This window comes from Condylostylus longicornis, unplaced genomic scaffold (genome assembly GCF_029603195.1).
Source record: "Condylostylus longicornis isolate FDR11 unplaced genomic scaffold, ASM2960319v2 ptg000096l, whole genome shotgun sequence".
Taxonomy (NCBI): Eukaryota; Metazoa; Arthropoda; class Insecta; order Diptera; family Dolichopodidae; genus Condylostylus; species Condylostylus longicornis.
Window position 1 is genome coordinate 474055 of NW_026578064.1, and position 17015 is coordinate 491069.

General features: G+C 29.6%; 1 protein-coding gene across 3 annotated transcripts in view; it reads right to left on the minus strand.

Annotated features, from left to right (window-relative positions):
• Positions 1–17015, minus strand: part of LOC129613904 (epsin-2) — a 163115-nt gene that overhangs the window by 36015 nt on the left and 110085 nt on the right. For all 3 annotated transcript variants that reach the window (XR_008697348.1, XM_055528238.1, XM_055528235.1), the window contains one exon: positions 9792–9893. Coding sequence is in view for 2 of the 3 variants with exons in the window: in XM_055528238.1 (XP_055384213.1) it covers positions 9834–9893 (60 nt within the window). In the remaining variant the exon portion in view is untranslated. The remainder of the gene's footprint in view (positions 1–9791; positions 9894–17015) is intronic.

The following is a 17015-nucleotide window of genomic DNA, read 5'->3' on the forward strand; positions in this document are numbered from 1 at the left end:
TGTATGTACATATGAATGTATTAAAATTTAGCATTTTACAGTTTTTCGTTTGGAACAATAATAATAAAATTCTAACTACATACGTACATATATTCTGTATGTATATTTTTTTAAAGCTTGCTGACGAAACGTAATGTTGAAAACAACAACAAATGAAATATTGATATTCAGATGCCACAAAACATCTGATGTCTGATAAAAGCTGACATTTATTTACGTTAAGATTAATTCGATTATGCGAACCAAAAATATGTGAGATCATTATATTTTCAAATATTATTTATTTCCCGGTTAGTGTTTCTAATATGTTAATAACGTAAAACGTAAAACGTATCATTTATTTCTTGGTTTGTGTTTCAAATTATAAAAAGTATAAAAGAAAAACGTGCTTTTGTTATACAAAAATTTTTTCAGAAAATCTTAAAATAGAGCTATTTCGGGGCTAAAAAGTTCCAACGTCAAATTTTTCTGGGACCCTAGAGGCAAAACTCTACCTAATGCCTTTTGTCCCATGTCTCTAGCCCTTTTAGAAGTACCCGTACTTTTTACCACCTGAGAAGTAGCTACATATATACATATATACATATAACTAATACAAGAACTATCTTGATAAAAAGAACTTGAATTAAGTATATAACCGTAGTCAATAAGCATTATTAACATAAAATACACAAAACAACAAAAAAATTTTTTTTTGTATAAAAGGTTTTTTATTTAACTTTCCTTATAAATATTAGTAATTTTAAATAAAAGAAATCAAAATAAATTAATCATATAATTTACAATATTTCAGTTGTATATGTAGATAGTAAGAAAATATAATCTCTGTAAAGCAAAACGAAAATCCATGTAATGAATTATTGTGTATATTATGAATGAAGAAACTTAAAAAAAAATTAACAAAAAATTAGAAGTTTTAAATAAAAAATTAGATTCTTTAATAACAAAAAATGAAACGTCAGAGTAAAACGAACGAAGTAAATTGTATAAAAAAACTATGCATAACTATAAAATTATAACTGATAATCTTATTTCTGATAATATGAAATTAAATAATGAAATTGGTAAACTAAGACAAAAATTAATTGGTTAGAAACAAATTTGCAGAAAAATATTCAATCTAAACTCAATAATTGTATTCAGGTATGTGGTGTGCTAAAAATAGAAAATGAAAATTTAAATGAAATCGGTACAGAAATTATAAACTATTTTAATATGGATCCGAAAGAACACCATATTAAAGAAATAAATAAAAAACTAAATGATAGTGTAAGTAAATCAGCTGGACCTCCACCAGTAATAATATAATTTATAAGAAAATCGAAAAATCTCACTTCTTTCGGAATACAGATCTCAGAAGAAAAACAAAATGTATCCTCATTCCGGTATGTTTCTAAATGACAATATAAACAACCAATTTTTGTTAACGAATGTTTAACTAAGTACTATAGTTACATACACAAGGCACGAGATTTAAAAACATAAAAAAAAATTTGCTTTGCTTGGGTTAATGAAAAAGGTAAGGTTTTGCAAGTAAAAAACACGAAAATACTTGATGAATTCTGCCAATAAAAATTGTTTGTAAGGTTAACCCAAGCAACACATTCTTTAACAAATTTTTTAACACATTCAATGAAATAGACTATAATAACAATAATGACAATAATACGTTAAAAATTTTATATTTAAACGCGCAAAGCTTAAAAAACAAAATAGACGAAATCGAAATTATATTGAAAATGTTAAATAATTACATTGATGTAGTCTGTGTTACGGAGACCTGGATTAAAGTTGAGGAAACTGATTATTTCAATCTTTCTGACTTTTCGCCGATACTCTTACGTCGTCCAGATAAAAATAGGGGTGGTTGTGGCATATTCATTAACAAACATCTTTCATTTTCACAAATTCACTCACATAGTAACAATTATGACAGATTCCTTAGCGTGAATATTACAAAAAGTAAACAATCTTTAAACTCCATTGTTCTATATAGATCACCTTTTACAACCTCACTAAGATACACGGATTTTTTTGTAAACTTTGAAAAATGCATAATAGGCGATTTTAATATAAACTTATTTGAAAACAATAATAGAATAGATCAATATATTAATTTTATGTTAATGCACTCTTTTTTATCACAAACTATAAAGTTATTACAAGAAATTTATCTAGATCATGCATTGATAATTTTTTCACAAATAATATAAATCAAAACATTACAATCTCACATGTAAATTATGACTTATTTGATCATAATGTCATGATGATAGAAATATCAAATAATATTTTGACAGATATTCAAGAAATAAAAAACAGTGATGGGTCATATGCTATATATACAAATTTAAAAAGTTTAAATCGATTTCTAAACAAAGAGCCAATTATTCTCGACAATGTAACAAATGTTGTCACTTTGTTTGAAGAATTCATATCAAAATTCAATGAAAAAGTTAACAAAGCATTATATCGTTGTACTAGAAAACCCCTGGATTGATAATGAACTACTACAAGCTGCGAATGCAAAAAATTTTTGGCATTCAAAATGGAGGATAGATTTAACAAACACCAACTTAGAAAACCAATACAAATATTACAGAAACATCGTCACCAATATGCGTAGAGAAAAAAAGAGGATATGTTATACCAAAACATTTTCTGAGAACGCTAACAATTTCTCAAAAACGTGGCACTATATTAATGAAATTTTGTGTAAATCAAATAAAAACTTAAAACAAAATAGTTTATTAAACGGCTTAAACAAAAACGAAGAACTACAAAAAATAAACGAACTAAATTGGCACTTTGCAACTATTGGAGGAAATATGACTTTGAAATTTGAAAATGAACCATTTTATATACAATCCCACACAAAAAAGTCTTTCAAATTACAAAACGTGAACAAAGAACAAATTTACGATATTGTTAAGCATTTTAAAAATTGGAAAGTTTTGGATACATAAAATATGTCAACCGAAATACTTAAAAGTTGCAACGAAAATTTAAGCAAACCAATAATAAATAAACCAATAATAAATAAATCACTAAATAGCGAAATATTCCCAGACCAACTAAAAATAGTACCAGTATTTAAAACAGACAATAAGAACGATTTTTAAAACTACAGACCAATATGTACAGTACCGCTTTTGCGAAAAATCATTGAGAAAGTTGTCAATAACCAACTAGGAGAGTTTCTAAATAAAGAAAACTTGCTTCATAAGTATCAATATGGATTTAAGAAAAAATCTTTTGTGGACATGGTAAGAATAAAATGGTATCCTTAGTATTTATGTACTTGGCAAAAGCGTTTGATACTGTCAATCACAAAACACTATTGCAAAAGCTTCAAACCTTCGGCGTAAAAGGGAAAAAGTTCAAATGGTTGGAAACATATTTGAAAAACCGGACACAGTACACACAAGTGCAAGGAATTTCGAATGAAAAGCAACCAATTAGTTACGGCGTTCCGCAGGGCAGTATTCTCAGACCATTACTATTTAATATGTATATTGAGTCACCACAACTGCTTAACATAGAAGCAAAAATGTTTTTGTTTGCAGATGATGGGTTGCGGAAAACCCTAGTTGCTTACAAAACAAAATAAACTCATCGTTAGTGAAAATTAGCCATTGGATGACAGCTCACAAACTGAATATTAATAGAACTAAAACTAAATTCATGGTAATTCCGAGGCAAACAACATTACTGTGGCTGAATATAAATACTTCGGATTTTGGTTGGACAAAAACTTCAAATGGAACTCACACATACAACGCCTAAGCCAGAAGCTAACCTCGATTGCTGGAATATTTTACAGGATTGCAAATATCTTACCAGACTCTTTAAAAAGGTCGATATATTACGCCTTCTTTCACAGCCGTCTAAGTTACGGTATAAAATTATGGGGTACAGCATGTCAAACTTTCATCAACGAGATGTAAAATATCCAAAATAAAACAATAAAAAACTTATACAACTACAACTGGCTTGAAAGAACTGAAAAAATCCATAAAGAAAAGAATTTACTTCTAATTAGAGATCTAATTAACATAAAATTAATTCTACACATACACGACATAGAAAACTCACAAATACACACAACTGCAAAAATAATAAAAAGAAACGATACTCATAATATCAATGCTATAAGTGAAGATCATGTCCACCTTGAGCGAAAATATACGTGTAAGTTTGGACTGGAAACAATAGTGTATAGGGCAGTAAAACTTTACAACAATGTTGAAATCCGTCTTAAGACCTTAGCCACTTACAAATTAAAAAAGGAATTAACCTTAAGGTGCATCAAAAAGTACGCAACATAAATATATATAAGAAAAATTTGCAATTTCGTAGTCTATTTTAAAGTTTGCTACAATTTTATATTTTTGAATATACCAAACACTATTGTTGTTATTATTGAAATGTTTTAAGCTTTCACTTGATGATAATTTTCTAATTATTTGTGTTATTATTACTTTCTCTTTTTTATTAATTAGAATGAAATAATTAATTTATGAATCTGTATTAATTTTAAGATTTGGTTAGCAAATTCATGCTTGGTATATTGCTTTAATGAATTATTATTGCTATACTTTCTAAATTTTTACTTTTTGAATTTTATATGCACTTTAGAATTTATAAAATGTTATTAATATTATGTAATATATGGAATCACAAAAATTTAAAAAAATAAAGTCTAAGATGAGAGCAATCTCGAATGGCATATTTTGAAATAAAAAAAATAAAAAAAAAAATCTGATGTAGTCAGCACTCAACCGACCGCATTGTGTATTGTCTAGTTAAATGAAAATGTTACAGAATATTATAAAAATGTTTGTTAAATACTTCTTTCCAATTTTTAGGACATTAGTAAGCTTATAGTTAACATACCTAGAAAAATGTAAATTTGGCTCTTAGCAGAGTTTCGCTTTGTGCTACCTGAATTCCCTGAAATGCTCGCCAGTTAGTTTCGGTAACAACCAGAACTCAAATATCAAATTTTAAGAAATTCCAATAATTCGTTCCGTAGATATGGTGAAAAATGTAAAATTGGCCCGCAGATCAGTTTTCGAGCCCTGATCTTTCCAAAAAATATAATATATGCTCATTGTTTTAATACGAGGAATTCATATATTATATTTCAATGAAATCGGTTGATTATTTCTCTTTATATACACAAAAGTGTATGTTTGGCCCGTAGTAAACGTCTAGTTGCCGTTGATTTGTTCCAAAAGCTAGAAATTTTCACGGACGGTCGAGCAAAGCTCATATATGAAATTTCAAGTAAATCGGTTAAATACTTTCTTCAAAATGTTCAAAAATGTAAAACAGGCCCGCTAAAATGTGCAGTTCCCGAGGCCTGATATATACCAAAAGTTGATCAATCCGTGCCACGGTGGAAATAAACTTACATATAAAATTTCATCAAAATCGGTTCAGCCGAACTTGAGATACACGCGTGCACACACAGACCAACAGACCGACAGATCGACAGGTTGCTAAAAATAGTTTATTTACACTTGCCTACTAAGGAGAAGTGCATTCCTACCGAAAACTCGATATGCAAAATTTGTTGCCATCACATAACCGACCTATTGTATACACAATGCGGTCGGTAATAAATAAATTGTGCTAAAGCATCAATCTAAAACACAGCGAAATATCTAGGTACGACTTTAGATGTCAAGCTCAGACGGAAGGAATATGTAAAGAAGAAAAGAATAGAATTAGAAAACAAATATACAGAAAACTATTGACTTCTAGGTCGTGAGTCTGGATTGTCAACATACAATAAGGCGTTGATACATAACCAAATGAAGAAGTCTATATGGACGTATGGCTTGTAGTTATGGGGTTGTGCCAAGCAAACACACATACAAAAAAAACAAACTTTCCGGAACAAGGTCCTTCGTAAGTAGGTGAAGAAATAAGGGTCTATGACATGAAACTTATAGGGAAGGGGGTTTGGACAAAAAGACTGAAGACAAAGAGTCTTATTCTAGTTGTCGCGTCACTTACGTGACATTTGTCGTTGTCGTTGTCACATCATTTGAAATATGGTATTCTAGTTGTCGAGTGGCGTGACTGCGAGAAATAAGCGAAAATGAAACGTTTCAAGTGAAATTGATACATTTTAAAAAGAAATTTTGGCGAGTAAAGTTCAAACTAAAAAAAAAAATTCGGTGTATATATTTATTTTTTTTAAATACGAGGGAGATAAAAAATGTCGTCATTTGTATTATGGTTTATGGATTCATCAGACTCCGAGAGTGATGAAATTGAAAAAAAGCAACAATTAAGGATCAAAAGATTTAAGATTAGGGACAGTTCTAATCCATTGGATTTGCCAAATGGAGTGTAAGATAATAATTTTTTCAAATACATTAGTTACAAACATTTTATTTTATTCACAGATTTATAAGCTATTACAGACTTTCAAACCATATATTATATGGTTTAATTTATGTATTAAATTACAAAATTTATTATTTTTTATATTTTTATTAAATTGTTTTGTTTAAACTTATATTTTTGGTGTATCCATCTCGCTTGTCACTTGTTAAATACTTTTCGACAAAAAACGTCGTTTCACTACGACATGTGTCGCTCTACAACGACAACTGGAATATACCTGAAACACATTTTCCCGCTATTCCACGACACGTGTCACTTTAATCGCCATTTAGAATATCAAATTCAAGTCGTGACGACAGTTGTCGCTCTACTTCGACAACTAGAATAAGGCTCAAAGAAATCTCTCGAATTAGTCTAAAGTGCTAAAGCGCACTTCTTGCGAATATAGACACAAAACCACGATAGAGCAAAACTAATGGTTAGTCAATTTGACTAGTTTTAAGAGTTTATGACCATCCTGTTGCAACCTGGTAAAAAAATGTAATATAAACTTCGCTAACTCTTCCTGATCTTCATATGATTTATAAATCTTATTAAAACTCAACATGTAGGCCTTGACTTTTTTTAACATTGTGTATTAATTCCCACGACTTATATCTTTGAAGATATTGTGGTCGTCACGGCTTGCTGCTAAAGCGGTATTTTTTTTAAATATTGTCAGCTTTGGTCTTATTTGGTATAAAAATTTAAGGCCATAATTTTTCCGATCCCTGCAAAAATAATGGGCCTGTTTTAACAACATATGACGCCATTGTTCTGGCGTTGTTTCTTCTATACTACCTATTCGATTTGCTACAAATGGTTGAAATATTTGTAAAAGCTATTTAAGTTCAAAAGTGATTTAAGTTCAGTGATAAAGTTCAGGTTAATATAATTTCTAAATCTGACCCTAACATAATTTCGCATGTTAACTTTAAATCGCTTTTTAATCTTTTTTCTAAATTTTGGATGCTTTAGCTCCATTTTTCGTTTATTCTTATTTCTTTGTTGCGGGCCATTTCTCGTCTTATTTGATTGTGTTTCTTTTTTTGCTGAGTTGAACCCCCTTATACTCTACAGATATTGAACTGGGCAAGGATTTGACGACTGGCACTCGAATTCCTTAACCGAAAGCCCCCGGTTTTTAATGAAATCCTAAGTTCTGATGAACGTTGCATCTATTTAGCTGCTTTATCAAATTTTTTAAAGGTGTGTGCAGTCACGTTCTACGTATTTTCTGAAAATTCGAATGGAATTTTCATTAAAATACGTAGAACCTGCTGCACAGGTTCGGGTAGCTGCCATAGAATTCCAAATACAAATTTTAAATATGCGAAAAAATAATAAAGTTTAATTCGTCAAACTTATCAGTTGTGTGTCCAATTATAGGTCAGATATATTCGTGAAGTTTTTATAGATTGTTTTTGACGAGTTTGAATAATTGTTATACAACAATGAAAGTTAATTCTAGATATTTTAAAAACAATTTTTAAACTGAGATTGTCAATGTGCAGGATATGATTCAGTCGTTTTAAACCCAGTTTTTAAAAACTTTAGTTGGCCTAGAATAAATCCAATTTTGACAAAAAGTCAAAAAGCCAAAAACAAAAAGTCGATAACACCTTTAATCCTCTGCCCTATAAGTATAAGGCCACCGCATTAAAAAAAATTTTCCAATCTGCTTCAATTCTGTCAACTTCGATATAATTCGTATGTTTTTCCTCAATTAATTTTCTGTTGAACTTATTTTTTTAGTTTGAAAAAAACTATTGAAGAAATAGGTCCTTTTTGTTAACTTAATATTTTTTTTATTTTTATTTTCGTATATTATAAGAGAAATGCACAATTAAAATGCACAATTTGATTGGTCCTTTTTAGACTCTAATTAAAATCTTAAAAATAATTTTTTCCATAATTTTAGCTAATAATTAGAAATTTTACTTTTGCAAATTTATTTGTTAAATGGTATTAGTTAATGCCATATATATCTATCAGACCTCCATCAGACCATATTCTTGCTTTTTCTGGGACCCTAGAGGCAAACCTTATCTAATGCCTTTTGTCCCACGTCTCTAGCTCTTCTAGAAGTACCTGTACTTTTTGGCACCTGAGAAGTAGCTATATATATATAATATAAAATAGGATGGTTTTTAAAGAGTTATACGAAATATGAATAAAATATAGAATTATAAAGGGAAATTCAAGGCACTGCGTAGCCTGGTAGTCTCATAACCAAATTTTTTTAATTTGTTTAAATTTTTTGTTTTATGTTTGTTTTGATATATAACAGATAAATTATTATTATAAAAGTTTAAAGAAAATTTCCAAAAAAATATTCTTATAATAGTTTGGAAAAAATCGCAAAAATTTTAAGTACATAAATATGTGTGTATATTTTTTTAAAGCTTCCTAACTAATTTTTTTAAGCTTTCTATATAAATTGAATAATATTCAAAACTGTGGTTTGGCATATAGAAATAAATTTTAAACACATAATTGTTAAGTCATGGGGGTAAACATACTTCAAGGATATATGTGACCTGAGATTGGACACACGATTGCCAAGTTTCATGAATCTAACTTCATTATTTTTCCAAATATTTAAAATTAGCTCCTGGACTTGTATGGCAGGTACCCGAACCTGTCAAGGCATTCCATCAAAACTTCAGGGATATATCTGACTTATAATTGGTACCGAACCGTTGCAGCCATCCCATTATAATTTTTATAGCATATGTATGTAAAATGTAATTTCACACACGCATACAAAATTTCATATTTTTATACCTTTATTAGTTTTTGAAATATTTAAAATAAACTGTTTGAGTTGTATGGCAGATACCAGAACCCATTGTCCGAAATTGTCCAATTACAATACGGTCCGTCCTTGGCACAAAAGAAACAACTTGTGAATCTTATCTTGTGAATGTTATCGTTTGATCGGACGGACGGACATGTCGAAATTAATGCAGAACTTTATGCTGAGCAAGAATATGCGTATATGTCCATACTGCAGATTACTCTTTCAAGTAGTTACAAACTCCATACCAAAATTAGTATACCCTTCACGAAGTTCGCAGGGTATAAAAAAGAAACATTAAGTATCTACATACAGTTCAAATTTTGAAAGAAAGAGCTTCGCCTGTTTTCTAATTAGACTCTGTACAAGAATTCTGAACAAGATTGCGACGAAACGTTTAAATTAATTGAAAAAGAAAAATTAAGAAAATGTTGAAAGCAAAATTTTAAACAATAGAAAATGTGTCGGAGATTCTTATAATTCCATAAAATTTCCTTGTAAATTAGTAATACTTTGTTCTAGTTTAAAGTGACATTCATAATCGGGGTTTGTATTATAATATTATAAGTTTACTGCTAAAAAAATAACTTACCTAAAAAAATAGAAAATTTTAGTCATGCATAATCAAAAATATTTATGATAAAAACGGATTTGAAGTTGCGGGCTCTGACTTTAACCAAGGCATGTTGTTGTTCTTAAAATGTAAAAAAAAATAAATATATTAGTGTAATCTGAATTAAACTTAATAAAAAAAGTAAAGCAATTTTCAAATATATAAATAAAAGATTTTGCCAATCCACTTTATGGTGAAGTAGGATATTGTAACATAATCAATGTGCATTAAAAACATTATTATTGCAAGCTAAATTAATTTATCAAATTTAAAAACAAAAGTGCCCAATTATGAATGTTTTCTGATTTTAAATTTTTTCATTCTACACAAAAAGCTAGCTATAATTATGAAAGTTTACTAGATCGAATGAAACCAATTCCAAAAGTATTGGCATTAGTGGCAAAATTCGCAGTATTGTATAAAAATTTACAATATTATTATAACTTTTTTTAACCAGTTTCTTTTTTGAATTTCATAACACAAAATATATTCAAATTATTCAAAATATTTCGGAATACCCTTTTTGTTGTAAAGTCTTGATATAATTATTTATAAATTATATAAGTATTTGAAAAAATTTTTTTTGTAAATTATAATTTTTTTACCGACTGTATTGTGTATATAATAGGTTATGTGATGGCGGTCTGCCGGTCACGCGTGATGGCGTGTACACGCGTGTATCTCAAGTTCGGCTGAACCGATTTTGATGAAATTTTATATGTAAGTTTATTTCGATCATGGCACTTTTGGAATATATCAGGCCTCGGGAACTGCACTTTTTATCGGGCCTGTTTTTCATTTTTGACTATTTTGAAGAAAATATTCAACCGATTTACTTAGAGTTTCATATGTAAGCTTGGCTGCACCGTCCGTGAAACCTCCTTGAAGGAAATCAGGCGTCAGCAACTGGACGTTTACTTCGGGCCAAATATACATTTTTGTGTATATAAAGAGAAATAATCAACCAATTTCATTGAAATTTAATATTTCAATTTTTCGTATTGAAACAATGAACATATAAAGTTTCTGGAAAACTCATGGCTCGAAAACTGATCTGCAGCCCGATTTTACGTTTTTCACCATATCTACGGAACGAATTGATGGAATTTCTTGAAATTTGATTTTTGAGTTTTGGTTAGTTTGTTACCCAAACTAACTGGCGAGCATTTCAGGGAATTCGGGTAGCACAAAGCGAAACCCTACTAAGAGCCAAATTTACATTTTTCTAGGTATGTTAACTATAAGCTTAATAATGTCCTAAAAATTGGAAAGAAGTATTTAACAAACAGTTTTATAATATTCTGTAATACTTTCACTTAACTGGACAATATATATTGCGGTCGGTTATGTGCTGATCACATCAGATTTTTTTATAATATTCTGTAACACTTTCACTTAACTAGACAATACACGTTGTCGGTTATGTGCTGATCACATCAGATTTTTTTATTCTTATTTCCATTAGTGAAATGTTCCTGCAGTTCTTAATTTCATGAACTGTAATACTTTCATTGAGATTTTTGTATTTTGTAAACAAATATATTTTTTGTTAAATAAATCATGTAATCAAATATTTTCCTCAATCTCTTCAAAAATGTTTAGGAGAAAAATCTGTCAGACCTTTGAACTAGATGCAGGCCAACCTTTTAAATTTTCATAATGTAAATCAGTAAATATTTTTGTGCTAATTCAAAACTTAGTAGACAAGACACTCATAGTTGACCGTGAAGTGTAACTTAAGAAACTCAAAATCTGTTTATAAAAGCCACAATTTATTTTTAGTAATGCATACATACAAAATTTTTACTTGATTAATGAGTTAAATATTTTCGGCTTGTTTTTATTTTAATTTACAAGCTTTTGTATCTGACCATTGGTGCAGTGGTTATGGCACCGGCCCTTTAACCGAAGGGTCTCGGGTTCAAACCCCGGTCAAGTCACTATAAAAATTATATTCAATATTATATAACTTAATATGCAATACTAATATATATTATACAAGTAATTTTCAAATATTCATAATATTCGATACTAAAAGCTAAAGAAAAATAAACAGTAAATATTAATAACCTCAAATAATTAATATAAGTAAAAAAACTGCGGCAGGCTAGTCACCTACCTAGTTAACTCTATGACGCTATGAAACTAGTGCATGAGAAATCATGCACTAGCCCTATATGCTCCTTCTAGGAGTGAAGAAGGAAAAAAAAAACAAGCTTTTGAATTTCTAAATCGAAATCAATTATCTCTTTCAAAAAACAATTTCTTAGATTTATGACAGACCTTAAATTCAAAAGATAGTAAATTCACTACGGCATTATACGTTTATACAATTTATAATTTGTCGCAATTCATTATAAACTTTTTAAAATAAATACAACCTAGCGTAACGGGTACAGTATTATTAACACCTTTAAGCGATCTAGAATTAGCTTTCATTTTTATATACAAATTACTCGAACCTGGCAGCTTCACGGATATGTCTGACCTATAATTAGACACACAACTTCCAATTTTCATGAAAACTTTATGATTTTTCAGATATTTAAAATTTGTTTTTGAAGTTTGGGAGCTAGCCAAACCTATGAAGCTATTCCAACAAAACTTCAGGGATACATGTAACCTGAAATTGGACACACGACTGCCAAGTTTCATGAATTTAACTTTATTATTTTTCCAAATATTTAAAAATTCCTTGTATGGCAGCTACCCGAATTCATCAAGTCATTCCAACAGAACTTCACAGATATATGTGATCTGCAATTGGACACCTGACTGGAAAGTCTCATGAATCTGACTTTGTTATTTTTTCGAATATTTTAAAATAGCTTTTGAAGCTCTACTGAAGATACCCGAATCTGTCTAGTAATCCAACCAAAACTGCAAAGACATTATCTGCATTTACATTAGCTTTTGTGTTTCCATAGCAGCTACCCGAACCCGTTAAGTCATTCGAACACGGATAGATGTGACCTGGAATTAGAACCAATTCAGCTATTCTATTAAAATTTTTGGAACGCATGTAAAATATACTTAGAGACCATTTTGCGAAGTTTTATAATAATATATTTAGTAGTTTTTGAAATATTTAAAAAAACATCTTTGAGTTGTATAGCAGTCATCCGAACCATTTATCCGAATTGGTCCAATTACAATAGCACCCGTCTTTGGCAGAAAACAATAAATGTCTAAATATGTCTAAATCAACGCAGAATTTTACGCTGAGCAAGAATAATACGCCACATGTCCAAACCGGAGACGACTCCTTCAAGTGATTACAAACTCCATATTTATTATATGGAGTTTACATAAACATAAGTTTATTTGCGTAAATACGAAATATAGTTGTTTGCAATGGAATTGGTGAATAATTGTTGATATTAATTGTTACACAACGAAAAACAATAGAGTTGCCGTGTAAACTCTGTGATATCCGTACAAATTTGCTATCCTTTGTGTGAGTAAATATGCCATAGCTGACTATAGGACAAACTATGAATTTAGGTTGCCGTATCACCATATTAAATTATACAAAATTTCGGTACTGTGTTTAATTTTTTCTAAGATCAAATAACAATTGAAGATGTATTGTGGCAACTGCCACAAGGAGTCAAGAAATTTCAATGATTTTTATCACACGTACCCTAATAATGCATTTGTTTTCACGAAATTTCTATATTATAGCTCCAATAATTTCTGAGATAATGCGAATTAACTTTTAGAGTTGTATGGCAGCTATCCCAAGTGCTCATGAGATCTTAACAACTTTTAATGAATATAGCTGCCATTTTACCGTATTTTATTTTTCAAAATTTCGGTACTGTAGTTTTAACAGTTTTTAAGATATAACCAAAAAACTTTCCAAATTGTATGTCATCTAACAGAAGGAGCCAAGCAATTTCAACAACTTTTATCAAACACATTGGCCCCACTAATATATCGCTTGCGTGAAATATTAATATAACAGCTTTTATAGTTTCTGAGATATAGCCCAATAACTTTTGAAGTTGTGGGGCAGCTACCCGAACCAGTACCCCAATCATATCCAGGTTAAATAGGGTTCTGGCATTTACCATAATAAATCTTTTCTGAAAATTTGTTGAACTTAGCTCAATTAGTTTTAGAGTTATCGTTGGGAGGGATGGACGGACAAGCGAACAGATAAAACTAAATCGACTCAGAGTCCGATGCTGATCAAAAACATATACTTGAATCTATATCTCAAACCATCATTTCTTAGCGCTATAAACGGAAAGGCAAATTTAGTCTACATTTCGAACACACATTCGTACGAGTATAAAAATAGTATATAACGAAATTTAGATAAATAATACAATTTAATTGAAACACTGGAAAATAATTATTGTATAAGAATTCAAGTTTATAATTTAGATAATTAATAATGAACTAACATATGCAGTATAAATTGAATAAACAAACTTAAGAGGAATTTCTTTGTAAAAAAAAACTAAATTTATAAAACCAATTTAAAATGCAAGAATGTTGGGAAAGCTTAAAGATAAAAGAAAACATATTTGTCTATTTACTCATATGTACACACATACAAATATTTGTACTAAAATTTTGGATATGCTTTAAATTTTAACTATTATTATAATTATTTTATTTTACTCAAATGAAAAAACTTCGTTTTTTTGCAGCTCTTCCATTTGATAAGCTATTTCTTTTAAAAAATTTGCAAAATGTAAAATTTTTAGTTTGCGTCAATAAATGTACTTTTATACTTTGTAACTATTGAAACCTCATGTCAATAATAGAAATTTATCAAAAATTTGATCAGTTATTGGTGTCGCTATTTTTTAACTCATAAATAGTTATACCCTGTACCTTCGTGAAGGGTGTATTCAATTTGGTATGAATTAGTAATAAACTTAGGAGTCGTCTCCGGTATGGATATGTATATTATATATAATTGCTCAACGTAAAATTCTGCGTTGATTTACACATATCCTTCCGTTCGTCTTCGCTTCCAAGGACGGCTGCTATTGTAATTGGACCAATTCGGCTGTTAATGCAATTAGACAATAGGTTCGGGTAGTTGCCGTACCACCCAAAGAGTTTATTTTGAGTACTTCAAAAATTAGTAGAGATATTAATATCAAATTTTGCAACCATGTGTCCAATTGCCTTCTACATACATATATTCTGAACATTTTAATGAAATGGCTGCGCTGCTTCGGATAGCTGCCATACAATTCCAAAAGCTAATTTCAAATATTTGGAAAAATAATGAAATCAGATTCGTGAAACTTGCCAGCCGATTTAAGTATTTGAAAAAATAATAAAGTTAGATTCATGAAACAATGTAACGAAAGCTAATTCGAAAGATTTAATATCAGTTTGTTAAGATGCAGTATAATTCAGTCGACTAAAACGTTTTTGCTTGTTTATTTTTTAAAATGAAAAACCTACCAATTAATTTAAATATATTTTTTATTTATTATATACATTTTAGTATTTATACTTGTAATTATATAAATTTTAGTATTTATACTTTTTGTTTTTTTTTTTTTTAAATTTAAAGATTTAACAAGAATTAAGGTAAGAAAAGATATTCGTAAAAACAAGAAAAACAATATCAACTAGTAATTAATGAGATCTTAATGCCAAATAAAAAATATAAAACTAATCATTATCTAATAATAAATAATTTTAAACTAATGAGATCTTAATGCCAAATAAAAAATGTAAAACTAATCATTATCTAATAATAAATAATTCTAAATTTTCAAAAGAAAAAGAAAGTTAAAAAATCTGCACATAACCAACCACAATGTTTAATATCCCTAGTTTAGTGAAAGTGTTCCAGATTATGAAAATGCCTTTTACACACTCCTTTACAGTTTTGACGACACTTATAAGCTTTTAGCTAACTAAAAGCCATCAATCTGTTCCGTAGATATGCTGATTAACGTAAAATCGGCCCCAGTCCGGTTTCCGAGCCCTGATCTTTTCAAAATATTTGTTGATTCATTGTTGTAACATTGCGAACTTAAATATTAAATTTCACGGAAATTAGTGGGATATTCCTCTTTATACTATATGCAAAAATGTGAAATTGTCCCGCAAAAAGAACCAGTTCCGGTGGTCTGACATATCCCAAAAATTGATCAATCCGTGCCATAGCCAAAATGAACTCACATATGAAATTTCGTCAAAATCGGTTCAGCCGAACTTGAGATACATTGCACACACAGAGCGACAGCCCGACAGACCGAAATCTCCCTAAAAATGTAGTTTATTAATGCTTCCCGACTATGAAGAAGTGCGTTCCCACCGAAAACTCGACATCCAAAATTTGGGGCCATCACATAATCTACCTTATTGTTAGCAATTCGGTCGGCATATATCAGCTATGCTTATGAATTAAAATAAAATTTAAAGTAATATGTACATTTTAGAAGGAGAATATAATAAAGTTGCCTTAAACCAATGATTTGTAATGTAGCACTTTTACCAACAGCATGTGCAAATACTGCTTTTATACAGAAAACTATGTATCTACTACACTATTAAAATTACTTTCATTCATGCACGAAACTATTTCAAGGATTGTATGCATTTTAGATTAAAGATTTATGCAGTTTTTGAAATGAGGCAAAAACAAATTTAAAAAGGTGTTAACATAATGCTCGATTTTAAGGGTTAATAGCGTTAGCTAAGAAAAATAATTATATATTTAAATGGCCTGGAATTTACCGTTAGCTTTCTGTGTTTATAAAAAATTGAAAGAGCTTGCTGTTTCGGAAATATAAGGTGCCAAAAATTCAAATTTTACAAATTTCGATAGACGATAACTTGAGATTGGGTGAAAAAAATGTTTGTTTTAACGAAATGAACTAATTGGTGTTAAAGCTTTTAAAGTTTCAGACTTTTACAAGCAGCTATATTAAAAACTATATCTAAAATTTGGATATAGATAACGGCAAATTTTAACGGCCATTTTCTTTTTTCGAAAGTTCGAATACAAGCCACTGCCTTTCTGCGTTTGCAAAATTTGAAAAATGCTTATGATTTCACTGCAATAAATAGGTAAAAAATGGCATTTTTAGGATTTTGTGGGAGTATAAGTTCTAGAGGGGGGAGGGGGGGGAGATAGGTAAAAATTTTGTTCTACGGAAATAAGTTGCTAGTAAAGATCTATGTACGTATTAAATTTCAGCTTTCTATCTTCAAGGGTGT